Source organism: Monodelphis domestica, chromosome 8 (genome assembly GCF_027887165.1).
Source record: "Monodelphis domestica isolate mMonDom1 chromosome 8, mMonDom1.pri, whole genome shotgun sequence".
NCBI lineage: Eukaryota > Metazoa > Chordata > Mammalia > Didelphimorphia > Didelphidae > Monodelphis > Monodelphis domestica.
The window spans coordinates 162,420,075-162,436,069 of NC_077234.1; the positions used below are offsets into that span (position 1 = coordinate 162,420,075).

A 15,995-nucleotide genomic window follows, 5' to 3' on the forward strand; every position below is an offset into this window, starting at 1 on the left:
GTTCCCTATTCACACACTCCACTTGACCTGAGCTTTGTGGGTGATAAGGAACATGATATTTAGGTGTTATTCCTAGATTCTCATAGACTCTTTTCAGGATACACCAAATCTAGGAATAATTTCCTTAAGCAACACTTTCACCCCAAAGCTCCCTGTATTTGTATTGTATTAGATGGAAAAGCTTCAGGCCGTTTTGTTAATCTGTCAACAATTATAAGACAAAACTTGTATTTTCCAACTTTTGGCATGCTGATGTAATCAATATTTGCAAACTCTCGAATGGACAATATGCTAAAGGTCTACCATCCAAACCTTTCTTTCTGAATGCACCTTGATTGAATTTTTGGCAAATAGAACAACTTGTCCAGATCTTATTTGCAACGTACTTATTCCCAGTGCTACCCATTGCCTTGTTACAGAGTCTACTACAGCTTGAGAACCAAAATGATCTTTTGTGTGGATGGCTTGACACAAATACATATATAAATCTTTTGGAGACAGTGGTTTTCCATTGTCTGCAACCCATATTCTATGTTCTTCTCTTGCTCCAAATTTCTCCTTCAACTTCTGAATTCCTGAGTCTACATAAGCTCTTTCCAAATCATCAAACTCAATAGTTAACAAATTCATTACATATATTGGAGCATTCCTGGTTGCAAATTTTGTAGTGATATTGGCTCTGTGATTTCCTTTATCTATTAAATCTGCCACAAGTATGGCTTCTACAATGGATCACCTCTAGCTGTTTAGGTTTTTGAGTAGTATCCAATAACTCAGTTATTATTTCTGCACGAACAATTGGTTTTCCTGATGCAGTAATAAAACCTCATTGTTTCCAGATCTTCCTTGTAACATGACATACAGAAAATGCATACCGTGAGTCTGTATAAATGTTTGCATTTTTACCATCAGCTAGAAGACATGCTTGCTTCAAAGCACCAACTCTGCCCCTTTAAGCACTAAGGTAATGAGCCATATTACAGTATCTCAAATTCTGTGACCACTGCAGCTCATTTACATCGAATTCCATCACACAAGCATGAAGAACCATCTGTGAATAACACCAAGACTGAATTTTCAATAGGAGTCTCTTTCAAATCCACTACTACTCTACACCCTCATGTAATGAATGGTTCACCATTCTTTTGCAAATCAGGAAGAAGTATAGCTGGATTTAATACATTACACCTCCTCAACTGGATGTTCTCACTACCCAGGTGAATAATTTCATACTTAAAAATTGGTTGATCTGAATAAGCTTGAGTCTGAAATTTCCTCATTAGTGCTTCTATTTGATGTGAATGATATACAGTCAACGGATATTCCAAAACTAAATCTGCTGACTTCTGGACTAACACTGCTGTAGCTGCTGCATCCCTTAGATGAGGAACTATACTAGCAGCTATTGGATCAAGCTGACAACTATAATATCCAATTGGAAGATAATTTTGTCTTAAAGTCTGTGTCAGTAAACCGGAAGCAATACCTTTAGTTTCATTGGCAAACAGTTGGAATGGTTTTGTATAGTCTGGGATACCCAAAGCTGGAGCAGATAAAATGGCTTCTTTAAGCTTACTTAAGGCTTGCGGTTGTTTAGGAATTAGTTTCAGAGTTTCTGGTTCTGTATCCCTGGTTAAATCTGTTAAACATTTTGTTAATTCACTATATCCAGGTATCCATTGTCTATAGAAACAAATTGTTCCAAGAATAGCTCTGAGTTTCTTTTTGGTCTTAGGAGCACTCAGTGTCTGGATATCTGCTATCATTTTCTGTGTGATACTTCTGTAACCCTCTGATAACACAAAACCAAGATATTGCACTCAAGGCAAAACCCATTGTAATTTTGCATTGGAGATTTTATGCCCATGCTTATATTATTCTAACAAAAGAATCTTGCTGCCTCTCAGACACACTTTAGCATTTGGGTATGCAAGGAGAATATCATCCACAAAATGTGCCAATTTACTTTCTTTGAATGTTAGATCTCTATTTAGAATTTGTGAAAATTGGCTCAGTGAATCGGTATAACTCTGAGGCAAATGAGTCCAGGTCTCCTTGCCTTTTTTTTCCCAGGTAAAAGCAAAGATCTTTTGAGAATCCTCATGAATTGGAATTGAGAAAAAAGCTGTGCATAAATCAACCTCAGTGAAATATCTTGCCTGACTTAATATGGAAGAAATTATAGCAGCTGGACTTGGTACAACAGGATGTGTTTTGATTATATAATCATTAACTGCTCTTAAATCCTTCATAAAATGATACCACTTTGAAATTTTAGTCTAACTTTGGCTTTTTGATTGAAAGAATAGGGGCATTGAAGAGAAGCAAGGTATCATCATCCTTTGTTGGATTGGAAATTCAGTAATTGGTCTTATACCTTCAATTGCTTCTTTAATCAAGGGTTATTGAGGTACACAAGGAACTGGTCCTTTCTTAGTCCTCACCCTTACTGGAGTAGCTGATTTCAGTAGACCTACATCTGTGGAAGTCTTCGACCAAAGATCTTCAGGGATATCCTTAGGTATAGGATAGATTGAATCTAAGTCACCCTCTGTACTGACTGAATCTAAGCTTAGCAGTGGAAAAGCTCTTAGAGATTTTTCTGGTAGATGTAATGAGATCTCACCAGTATCAGTACATTGGATTGTTGCTCTTAATTTACATGGTAAATCTCTGCCTAAAAGATTCATTGGATAGTCTGCCATACAAAGAAATGCATGTTCCACAGATAATGGACCTAAAGTAATCAATTTAGGTTGTGATTTTGCTATTCTTTGTGGTTTACCAGTAGCTTTTATAATTTCCATTGTACCAACAGCTCTACAATTCTTAGGAAGACTTTGCAAAACTGATTTACTGGCTCCAGTATCAATCAGAAGATCATAAATCTGGTCTCCAATAGTTACAGACACATATGGTTTGGTGGTTGGAATGTTTCCAACACTGGTGCAAGCACAGTAACATCAGTACAAAACTCAGTAATTTCTTGTCCGTTCCAAATTTACATCTGCTTGAATTGCATGATATTCTCAGGATTTCACATTTTTAACACCATCATCAGGTTTTTCATTACTCTCATTGGTCCTTATAATATCTGCCTTGGTATCATTGCTCTCATTAAAATCACATTATCATTATCCAATTTATATTCTTCATTATTTTCCATTATTTCACAATTATTAGAATTTTCAAATAATTTTACATTACAATTTTATTTTTCCTTACAATTATTAACACTAATTACATTATCCCTTATTTCAGTCACATTTATAACTTCATTAACCTTATCACCATTTCCCCTTGATTGTTCAAATAGAGAAGAACTCTGGGTACACCTTCATAATGAACATGCCCCTTTGTTCTGATCACCCTTATCTACTTGACTGTATTTGGGTCTTGCTCCAGATTTAATCCACTCCTGCATAGTGTTTAAATCTGGTGCTTGAGCCCCCTGACAGCAAGCATTTTGTCAAGTGTTAACATTATTTCTCCTTTGGTAATTGTTCTAATTATCATAATTATTATTATTGCAATTATGTCTATTGTACCCTCCATTTCTGTTTAATTGCCTTGAAAATTGCCCTCTGTTCCTACAGTCCCTGACCAAATGTCCAACATGATTACACAAGAAACCACTCTGGAGTCCAGATCTCCTTTTCCTAAGCTTGTATTGGTTGCTCGGTTGCACAGATTTTAGAGCTGCCACAGCCTTTACTTCCTTTATTTTTCTGTCCCTTGCTTTATTTTCTGCATCCCTCAATTTCTTTTTTAAATCCTCTATTACTGTGTCCCTTTCATCATATTTATTATCATTGTCAATACACAAATGTGTTGCCTTTCTCCTTAATTCTTCTAGTCCCATTTCTTCCCAATCATGGCAATTATTCCTAAAGAATAATTTAATTTTAGGGATTACATTTCTTACAAATGTCCTCTTAATACGAGCAATTGTGCCTTCTTCTAAAACATCCATGCCTAATAAAATTTATGCTGCTTCTGTAACTCTCTCCAGAAAATTTGTAGGTGTTTAATTTATTTTTTGTTTAATATTCTCAAATTTAGACTAGGCATTAGATCTTTTAGTGTGTCTCTTCATCATGTCCATAATTGACTTTCTGGCCTCTTTCATCAATTCATAATCAGTTTTATTGTTCAAGTTTCTGGCCATGGGATCAATAATGGATCATTTCTTGTCTAATCAATGAACTTATTTCTTTCTCTTTTTGTTAATTCTTTCATCAATAAATAAAAATCACCATAATCAGGGTCAAAAATGTCTTTAGCCCTTTGCAATTCCCTTACAACCTTATTAGGTTCTTCTGTAAATGATGGGGTCCTATGTTTAATTGATTCCAAATTCTCTGATGTGAACAATTTGTGAATTTTGACTTTGTATATTTCACCATCAGTTACAATAGGAATATCCCTTAATGTAGGGGTCCCCAAACTATGGCCCATGGGCCACATGCAGCTCCCTGAGGCCATTTATCCGGCCCCTACCACCCTTCCAGAAAGGGCACCTCTTTCATTGGTGGTCAGTGAGAGGAGCACTGTATGTGGCAGCGCCACAAAGCGCAGTGTTGCTCACATACAGTACTGCTTCTGGTGACATAATCCTTTGTGTGGTGCCTTGTTTCGAGAGTAAATGAACAAGAATGAGGCACTGCACAAAGGAGACATCAGTATGGTGAGCGGTGATCTGGGGGAGGGGATTCCACACTTGTGTATACTGCAGCCCGGTATAGTGGTAGCGGCGAGGGGCCTGTGCAAGGTGTGACAGGGCCATCACAGCTAGCACTGCAGCCTCCACTATCCCAGACAGTATACAGATTTGTACATAGTTGTTTTTTTTTTAATAGTCTGGCCCTCCAACAGTCTGAGGGACAGTGAACTGGCTCCCTGTGTAAAAAGTTTGGGGACTCCTGCCTTAATGGAACAAGGATGCTTGATTTTTATTGAATTCTGCCTCTTCCCATTGTAATCTAGTCAAATTCTTAATTTTCCCATCATTATTTCCTTTATTAACCTCATTATCCTTTAAATCATTTCTGAAATCATTTGTTAAAAACATCCTGTCTTTCATGCATGACTCCATTGCCTCCATCTTTTCCTTCATAATTATAATCATTTGCTTTATCTCAGAGTCTTTAGTAATCCACTGATTTATATATGTGTGTGTGTGTATATATATATAAACACAAGTTTATTAGCTAAAGGGACAAGGGGAGATCAGGAACCAACTTACTACCATCCCACCCAGATATTAACATAACGAAGTTTTCTAATCTAAACTTAACAAACATGTCTAAAAATAAGTCATCAATGAACTTGTGAACCAAAGATTTTTTAATTAGTCAAATTAGAACCATACAGTATTCATTTTCTAAAAGTTTTGCTTTTGTGAATTTTTATCTTCATTTTTTATCCCAGGAGTAATTATAATTAAAAGCCTAATGAGCTTGTGATATTTTTTAGGTGAGATAATTTTTGCTTTTAACCTTTATTGAATTTAGTGGATTTAGTACTTCAAGAAAAAAAGTGGGTGGGGTTTTTTTGTTGTTGTTGTTACAGAGGTAGACAATTTCTTAAAATTTTATTGACTGTAGTTTTAAAGTATCTGTGTTAATGTCCTAAATATTATTTTTTGGAGATAGATGGTTTTCTGTGGCATTTTGTAAAGGTATTTTAATTATCAAAATTCATGATGATATTGTCCTGATAATCTGATTTCCATATCTTCATAAATTATAAAATTTATCAGCTAGGTTAAACAATTTTTTAAAGCATGCCTCTAAACTAGAAATGAATACAGTTAGGAAATTGCTCTTAACTTTTTTTTTCAACTTGCCCATTCAGAAAAATTTGCCAGATCTAGAACTAACATCATACATCACAGTTTTGTTTCCCCTTTTGCCTTGTCTGTTGCAGCTAAGATGTTATAAAACTAGCATTGTATTTGCACTTTAATACCTGGAGTTTGAGTGTTGGCTCTGTCACCTACTCTGGGTAAGTTAGTAAAGAAGCTCTGTGATTTCATTGGTATGGGTACTCTCATGTCTTAAATGATCTTCATGAGTGACAGCCATAAAAATGTCATCTTCACCTACTAGGTAGCTTAGGTGATTAGAAAAGCCTCTCTAAGATTGTCAATAACACAAGGACAACAAAACAAGAATCCATCCCTTGGACTTTCAAACTTGGTATAAGTCCTGCCAAAGTAGAACTTCAGTGAAGAATTATGAAGAAGTGTTTAGGTATAGTTATTTACATTGGAGATAATTTGGAACCTTCATATTTAAGGGTATTCTACCTCAGTGCTCAATATAAGAAAATGGCAGTTAATAAAATGATATTGGGAAAAGTCATAGTCTCAGATTTAGAGCTGAAAAGGACCTTAGAGGTCATTTAGTTGAATCATCTCATTTTAAAGATAAAGTAACTGAGCCCAAGAAGATTACTTGCCCAGGGGCACATGTTCCTAGTGGAATTGATATTTTAGTAATCTATCCAGCAATTGAATGATATATGGAGGGGCAACAAGATGTCTCTGTGTATATAGACTATCAAGACTAAAGATGGGAGGTCCTCGGTTTAAATCTGACCATACACTTGTGACTGTGGTTGGGAAAGTTGCTTAAACTCCAATTGCCTAGCCCTTATTGCTCTTCTGCCTTGGAACTCATACTTACTATTGATTACAGAACAGAAGGTAAGCTTATCAAATTAAAAAAAGAAAAAGAAAGCAAGCTAGATGGTAGGTATAATTAGGGTGCACAATGAGCTGTGCATGAGAAACAGCTTAAAAGGCACCTTCAAGAATATTCATGGTAGGAATCAGAGGCTAGATACTGAGATAGTATGGCATAATGGGTAGAGTGCAGGATCTGAAGTAAGGAAGAACGGGGTTTCAGTCTTGCTTCAGACACCTAGTAATGCAGGGCAATTCACTTATCTGAAATTAAATTTTCTCATCTTTAATCAGTCATACAGTCAGTGAGCACTTTTTGAGCATCAGGTATATGCCAGGCATGATTTTAGGTTCTGTGATTTCAGAGAAAAATAAAAGAGTATTTGCCCCTTTAGGAATTTATAATGCTATGAAGAGGAGGGGTGGGGGAAGGGAAGACATCTACATTAATATAATCTAAATAAGTAAAAGTTAAATTTTGGGAAGAGAACACTAGCAGCTAGTGCAGCCATGAAGACTTCTTGCAGAAGTTGACACAAGCTATTTCAAAAAAAGTAGTTCTAAGAGTTGGAGATGAAGTGATTTGCAATGCAGGTTTTCAGTGAGTTGGATGAATCTTCCTTCTATTGAGAACCTGAACAAAAATGGCATGGAACTAGTTAAAAAAATAAATCATCTGTTGATATCCGTCTTTTTACATTTCCTTAGTTTACAAATACCCCCCCCCCCCTTTTTTAAGCCCTTACCTTCTGTCTTAGAGTCAATACTGTGTGTTGGCTCCAAGGCAGAAGAGTGGTAAGGGCTAGGCAATGGGGGTCAAGTGACTTGCCCAGGGTCACACAGCTGGGAAGTGTCTAAGGCCAGATTTGAACCTAGGACCTCCCATCTCTAGGCCTAGCTCTCAATCCACTGAGCTACCCAGCTGCCCCACCCCCTTTTTTTTGCATTTAATAGAGCCATTTATGTTCCAAGAAGAGTTATAGTTTTAGATAATGAAACAGTATGGTGGCATTGACTCTCTTTGGCTAAACCCAAAGAGTAATCATTAGCATTTAGATGTCTTCTCCCCAGGTTTGTCTGCCTGCCATTATACTCTTATCAGTGACTTAGATAAATGCATATTTAAACATATGTGCAAATCTCAAAGCTGGGAGGAATAGTTAACATACAGCATGACAGATCAGGTTCCAAAGTGATCTTGACAGGCTAAAGCATTAGGGCTAAATCTAATAAGATGAAATTCAGCAGGGATATATACATGTAAAATTTTAAGTTTTGATTAAAAAAATAGTTTCACAACTACAAAATGAGGGCAGTAATCATGGTTTGAAAGCAGTTTCTTCATCAGAAAAAGATCTAGGGATTTTAGTAGCCTTCAAGCTTAGTGAGAGGCAGCAGTATTATTTGGCAAGTAAGAAATCTGATGAGAGAGCCGATGTCTGAGCCTACGGAGATAATGGTCCAGCTCTTCCACCCTAGTCAGTCCATACCCACTGATAGCGTGTTTTGTTCTAGAAAGAACATTGATAAGTTGTGGAGTGGTCAGAGGGAGAAAATGACATCAATAGCTGACATTTACATTGTGACCCAATGTTTGCAAAAGCCTTCAAAATACATTATTTCATTTTATTTTTATAACAATCTGAAAAGATAGGGGTGATCACTTCCATTTTATAGACAAGGAAACTGAGGCCCAGTGAGATCACGTGACATGCTCAGGATCCCACTACTCCTCAATATGTAAGACACAATTTAAATACAAGTCTTTTTGGCTCCACATTCATCTCTGTTTATGCTGTCAGGTTTCTTCAGAATGGCAAAGAACATTAAGTTCACAGCATACAATGATCAGTTATAGGAATTGGGCATGTTGAACCTGGAGAAAGGAAGACTTAGGAGCAACACGATCGCTGTCTTCAGGTATCATAGGGCTGCCAGGTAGAAGAGGGGTTACGCTTACTCTGCTACCTCTCAGAGAATGAGAGTAGGAGTAATGGGGAAGTTACATTATCCAAAAATGAGAAGCCTTGGGTAAAGGTTCTAGGTTCCTCCTCACTGTGATAGATGCTCCAGCAAAGATTGTAATACCACTTGATGTGGAGAAAATGGGAATTCCTGGTTTTGGTGACTTCTTGGGGGCCCTTACAACTTTCAGAATTGTTCATTCTCCAAAGGTGTGCATGGGTTATCTGCATTTACAGAACAATCAGGATCATAGGTAGAGAGCTGCAAGGGCACCATTCTCCCCCTCCACAATTTTGCAGATGAGGAAGATGAGGCTCAAAAGAAGTTAATGACTTGTCTAGGGTCATATAGGTAGTAAGCATTTGAACTCAGGTCTTCTTAACTCCCATTTCAGTGCAGTATGGAATTGGTAAGATCTTAGAGCCATCAAATAAATTCCATAATAATGTTAATGTAAATAGTAGCTAGTCTCAGAGGAATGAACTAGCTGGAGGGTCCAGGGAAGACTCCTTACAGAAGGCAGGACTTGATTGGATCGTAAGCTCTTTGAGGGCAGGAACTGTCTTTTGCCTCTTTTCATATCCCTATTGCTTGGCACAGCGCCTGGCACAAGGCACTTAATGAATGTTTATTGACTGCTTGGAAGAAGAAGAATGAGGTTACTATTCCACAAAATAACTAATCTGCTGTTAATGAAACTCTTACCACTGAAATTAGGCTGATCCTTGAATAACAGTCACAGTTTGCCACAGTGACCAAACTCAGCTTGCTAGGTAGGTCTCTTCTCAGTTTGATAGAACTTGTTAGGATTGACATTCTACTGACATAGCCTTTGAAAACCCAGAGTCACACACACACCCCAATGAGAATTTGGACTAGGATTTTGGTGGAGCAATATTAATAGTAATAATTTTCAGTAAGCTGTCAAAAGAGTATAATAGCTAATATCATTCAGCTGTAGATGACCTAAATGTAGTTACCAAGAATAAATTAGCAAGTTATTATTATTGACACATAGGTGTAGGATTTAAAGTTAATTTGTAATACTTCAAGTATTATATTTTATAAAGTTTATTATCTAACAAAACAGAACCACATGACTAAGTTTTTTCTTCCTGCTTAAAAATCCCCCTCCACCAAAGTCACAACAGGAAGGAAAGAGGGAGAGAGATGGACCTCCACCCAATTTATAACCTCTCTACGTCAGATGTAATGACAGGAAGTGAGTAGGCTCCTGGGAATCTTTGCTGGGGATTGTAGTTTTTAGGTAACAGATTCTAATTACACAATCATCTTTATAACACATTTGAATCATTGTTAATAGATGTTTAACTCTCATTTTGAGTTGACTATTGAGATTGAGGGGGAATTAACATATAATGAGATTTATTTTTATAATTTAGGAAGTTTTATTGGAAATAGAACAGACATTTGATTTTTTTAGTGCTAAGTACTTATTATTAAAATAATATAGATTTTACAAATTCTTCTATTGACCTACTACAAAACAACTTGCAGATATTCATTAAGTCAAAGTGTTGGAAGTACCTGACCACTTGGTTTTAAAAAATAATTTGTTTAATGTAGCTAAGCAGATTAGTTTGAAACAAAAACATCTGATTTTTCTTTATAACTTTTTGTTAATTCATGGTGTGTATTTGTTTCTTCATAGGTATGAGAAGGTACCAGTGATCTTGGTTGGGAACAAAGTGGACCTGGAAAGTGAGAGAGAAGTTTCATCAAATGAGGGAAGAGCTTTGGCTGAAGAATGGGGTTGTCCCTTTATGGAGACATCTGCTAAAAGTAAAACAATGGTGGATGAGCTCTTTGCCGAAATTGTTAGACAAATGAACTATGCTGCTCAGCCAGACAAAGATGATCCATGCTGTTCTGCGTGTAACATACAATAGCATTTAAAATATGGACATATCCTGGACATGGTTTACTCAACTTTTGTAGGTGGTAAAATCCTGACTGCTTTACTACCCAATTTGCAAGGATGTGTGAAATGAATCTACATGAAGTTACAGTACTTATTCAGAGCTAAGCAGTGATTGTCAATCAGTGTCTCTGAATACATTTAGGTTCAGTAACGACATTTTTACTACCATCCTTGGTCTCCCTTATGTACCTGCAACTAGCTGGCATAGCTGGTTAATCTACAGGGTGATCTCATTTGAAAGCTATGTTGGCATTGTCCCAGAAAATAGCAACCATTGCATAAATTAGAAATATCCTTGAGGGAGAAATGAGAAGACCTGCAGTGATCATTCACAATTGAAATATTTGTTCTATTTTTGTTTTTGTTTCTTAAAGGGAGAAATCATACATGAATATGGAATTTTAGGACTTATAGTGCTTCTGGCCAAGTTAACTCAGACAAGTAAAGCAGGATCAACCATACTACTGACAGCATTACAGGGAGACATTCTCTAACAAGGCTGGCAGATTATTTCAAAATTTGTTTGCAAAATCAATGCTGTTAGTTGTATATTTTATCCTAGTCTGTGACATGGAACTCATTGCATCAGTCCTTGAAAACGAAGAGATCTGAACAGGTTGTGGAAAATGCAGTTTGGTTTTATAATGTGTTAAATCATCTGCTTTGCTACTGAAAATGGAAGATCTCTTCAGGTTTTGTTCAGACAAAAGATAAGCAAACATACCTCTGTTTACAAAGCAGGAAATGTCTATCACTTTACTGAACATGGAGGAAGCAACTATGATGAAAAGAAATTGCTTAGCCTTACTAACAAGGAGCATTTTAGTAGATTAACTAGTACCATCTTGTAAGGAAAATGAAGCCATGTTGCATCCAGATGTTCCCATTTGCAGAAACCTCATGGGACAGTACAAACATTCTGCATTTTTAAGTTTGTTAAGACAACAAATTCCTTTTTGCCTTTAAGGGCTATGGTTTTTGGTGTGATCCCAAGCTAACTTTCTTTCAAAATCAAGTTTGCTATTTCAGAGCTTTAATGTTGACATTTTAAAAAATTGAATGACCATGTGAAACAATTCTGGCTTAAAAGTAGGATATAAGTTATAGGATAATGAGTAAGGGATGAAAGACCTTTTATCTCTAATTTTCCTGATGTACTATACAACGATTCTCCGGCAACAGTTTTGCCCTGATTACTGAAGTGGCAAATAGAGAGGGAGTGAATATTTTGTTTTGAAAAGGTGCTCAAGCTTTGACATTTTTAGTTTTCATAGCTGTGAAGTATTTATCATTTGCATGACTAATGGCACAGAAATACCTTTTCAGAGTTTTACAATGAGATGTAGATGATTTATCAGTTTTAAGCTTCAGAGTTTTAAATGCTGAAGAGACTATCTTGTGTCAGACCTCAGTAGATAAATTTGGCCTTCAAAACTGCAAAATCACTGAGCCTGTGGTCTACCTGCCACCCTGCATTTTATTGGTGTCACAATCTCATGCAGTAACTATTATCTTTTGTTAGGTAATTGAGAGGATGTGTGCTTGTATGCGTGCATATGTATGCTGGTTGCCTTCCTGATCTGGCACAAGTTAAGAGACACTAGCCTCTTTTTTTTTTTCCAAACCCTTTCTGTCTTAGTAACCCTAAGATAGATGATGGGCAAGGCTAAGCAAATGGGGTTAAATAACTTGCCACAGCTAGGTTGTGTCTGAGGCCAGATTTAAACCCAAGTCTTCCTGACTTCAGGCAAGAGACACTAGTCTCTTTTGAAAATTTACTTTAGATTTGTCTCAAAGACTATATTATTTTACTTCCTAAATCATTTTAGAATGTTTTTGAATAAAAAACTTCCATTGTTATATAATTAATTTATAGCAGAGTGTTCAGTGACTGGCAGAAAATCTGCAGATAAAAAAGATCTGATCAGACTATTCCCAATAGATGCATGTGTAAAAATCAATACCTAGTTCATCAGTCTTTCTGAATTTTTAGTCATGAGTTACTTTCTTTCATGTAGTTTCCATCATTCTCAGTTTTGAAGCACCTTGTTCATATAAAATTTCAGCCCTTTATACTAAACCCACTTTTAAGACCTGAGTGTCTGGGAGAATTGAAGGTATAAATACTGGTCTCTTGCAGTAGAAATATCTGACAGAGAATTTGATTCCCGTACCTTTTCAAAATTTCTATATTTTACATATTTCCAGATTCAGATAATTGAATAGCACTGATAGTTTGGAATGCATTTATGTATACTTTGTAAAGATTCTACGGTATTATACCATGGATTGCTATGCAGACAATAGAAATGGGCAAAAATAGCACGAGGGGTTTTGCAAAATGTAGAGAGCAAAAGATGATCTAAAATTTCAATTGTGTAGTTGTTTTTTACATAAAAATTTTCAGATGAGCCTTTTAATGTGCACATCTTATTAATCAGTGATTGGCCACTTGGTCATGCTTCATCACAGTCCTATGTGTTTAGTGACAAAGCAACACCTGTTGTCACAAAAAAATAATGTAAATGCTATTGTGCTCTCTGTCTTGTAGTTCTCAAATTCTGATGCTCTTTTGGCATATCATCTGGTGAGAACATACTTTGGCTTGATTGAATGATATTACATTTGGTGAGATGTTGGCAAAAAGTTTGAGAACAGGAAGAAGAAAGTTAAAGGGCCACGTGAAAGAATTGGTGGCCACCTCTTTCTGCGAAGATTAGTAACCTTGGCTCACTCTATTTTGTACCCTGATCAGACTAGCAATTATTGTCAGTGGAAATTTTTCTAACATGCCTTAAAAATATTATGGTTTGATCCAAAGACCCACTTTTACTTTAGCTGTTCTTGTAGAGTTTTGTACTTTTCTACAAAAGCAGCTTTTTTTTTGTTTGTTTTATTGATTTTTCCTTTTAATGTTGCAATTTTAATTCTTGTAAGCTGTAAAAGTGATGGTAACTGTTGCCTTTCATTTTTGCTCAGCCTGTGCAAAACAAGCCAGCATCTGATCAAAAGTATTCACAAAAGTCTTTCTTAAACATTTGAAAGGTGCTTTGATCACTTTATCATTTGGTTTGTACAATTAGAAATTAGCTTTTCCGACTAGTAGTACCACTGTTGCCATCACTTATCTATGGGAAAACTACTGGTATCTTCTCTCCGGTGTAAAGAATGTTGCCTAAAGATGTCTGCCATTTGTTTTTCAAAGTATGTACATGAGAATATGTGTGCATGTGTGTATGTATGTGGATTTTTATTATTGTTGTTATTATTTTGTTCTGATCAGTGTCCTGTCTTAACACTGGTTAGTCTTTAATTGTGAACCTCCCCAACCAATCACATGTTAAAGATGATTGGAGTTTTTCTTTTCTGTTTATCTGTGACATTTGTGCATATGTTAAATCTCGATCAGGGTTTCAAGAGTGACTGCAGTGGGTTTTTGAAACAGACTTAACATTATTGATTTGGGGTTTCCCAGAGATTAATTAAATATAGTTCACAGTTAATTGTTGCGCTCTAATACAACTGACCATTTAAAATTGAACAACAGTTTATTGTTTTGTAACAATGTCAGTTGTTAAAACTCGCTGTTTGGGATAAAACAAGAATTGTACATAGAACTCAATGCAAATCCAACAGTTGTATTTGGAGTTAAATTATTTTAACAAATAAATTTATTTAATGAAACTTCCTCTGGATTTCTTTGTATTATCAGTATCCAAAAATGAACTTGCATGATGTGTGGTTATTTCATGTATAATAAATTTTACTTCCATGAAGAAATTATTACATTTCTAAACAGTAAATCTGCCCAAGTGTAAGTGCTTGTGCTTAATACTGGATATATGTTCAAACAGTAAGTATCCAATATACTTTAACTCTAGATTTAGAAAGATAAAGAACCAAGTTTTTTCAGGTCTGAGTGCCTAAAATTGTGATGTTTTTGAGGTTTTTGAACTGGATAATTCCAGTGTTCCAATGAAACCTGATTATATATCCTAGCAATGATAGTTTGAACAGTCATGATGCTCATGCTAACAGGATTGTTCTAGATAATTGACATTGATTAGAGGTTGCATTATAGTCATGCCAATATCACTAAAATGCACCATTGTGCTCCCTGGTGATGGGCTTCAGCCTGGCTTTTTGTTTCCAGGTCATGTGGATCTTAAGGTGCCAGAAGCTGGAGGCTGCTCCTCTGTAGGGACTTCTTGTTCTATAGAGGATTCTGTGAATGTTGACAAATGCTGTTAATTGTATCCAGCCTTCAGCTGCTCTAGACACTGATAACTAGCTCATTCATTCTGTAAACCAATTTAAACTGTGCCTTTTGGTTATGTTGCCATTGGACTATGTTGAAAGCCCTTGGCATCATTCCACTGGTTTAGTAGTTTCATTGTCTTAGTGCATAAGAGAATAATTACAAGGATATAACAGAGGCACTGTAGAAAAATGTTAGACTATTTCAAGCAAATGCAACTTTATATATGTACACATGTTTTGTACATATATATTATGTACACACGTGTAGCTTAACAATATTAATTTAACTTTGAAAGTTGGTTAACTTTATATTCTTATTCAAGGTGTTTAAAAATACTTAAATATCATAATAAATTATGCTGAATAGAAGGTTTTGAGACTAAAAAAATGTTGCTTTGGAATTTATCCAAATTGCAAGTAACTCATCCATTGTTCAATATATTCTGATAAAATTTGGAGGCACGTGTAAGCAACTAAAGGAGAAAAATATAAGTAGCTGAAGGACCAGGAGAAGGCGACTCATTCAATTTAAGGTCAGATCAGAATGAACTCCAGCTGGCTCCCAAGATGTGTGAAGCAGAGTAATAAGTTAACAGGCCCTCTCTTGGGGGACAGGGAGAAAGGTGATCTTACTTAGCTTGTTTAAATGAAAAAATTTCATAATGAAGTTGGCATACAAACCTTAACAAAGAACAATGCCTTGCTGTCCTAGTAGGCTCAAAAAGTATTGATCAGATGAATCATTCCAATGTAATTTTAAACTCTTCTGTTTGTAGTCCCAGTGTGTGGCACACAAACAGTATTTAAGGACTTTTCTTTTCAATATAAAACCTACAACATAATTAAAGAAAGTTGCTATTTCACACCCCCTGTGTGAAACTCTGGAAATTTTGCAATAGCCTGTTTCTGGTTTTGTTTTGTTTTCTTCCACAGGCTGTTTTCCTTCTTTCTCCTAAGTAATCTTCACTAAATACTTCAAAGAATCCATATATAAATTTTTTCTCCACTGGAATAAGTAGCATCATTTTTCCACCTTTAGTAGATGGTCCTTTTTTTTAAAAAATTTAAGTTAATTTATTTAGTCAATTTAGAACATTATCCCTCAGTTATAAGAATTATATTATTTCCCTCCCTCCCCTC

At 35.9% G+C, this 15,995-nt stretch overlaps 1 protein-coding gene across 1 annotated transcript in view; it reads left to right on the plus strand.

Moving 5' to 3' along the window:
• The window catches only part of RAP2A (RAP2A, member of RAS oncogene family), a 52,085-nt gene extending 37,806 nt beyond the window's left edge, over nucleotides 1-14,279 (plus strand). The window contains exon 2 of the mRNA XM_007501375.3: nucleotides 10,326-14,279. Coding sequence (XP_007501437.1) covers nucleotides 10,326-10,563 — 238 coding nt within the window. The 3' untranslated portion in view covers nucleotides 10,564-14,279. The remainder of the gene's footprint in view (nucleotides 1-10,325) is intronic.
• Nucleotides 14,280-15,995: the final 1,716 nt, after the last annotated feature.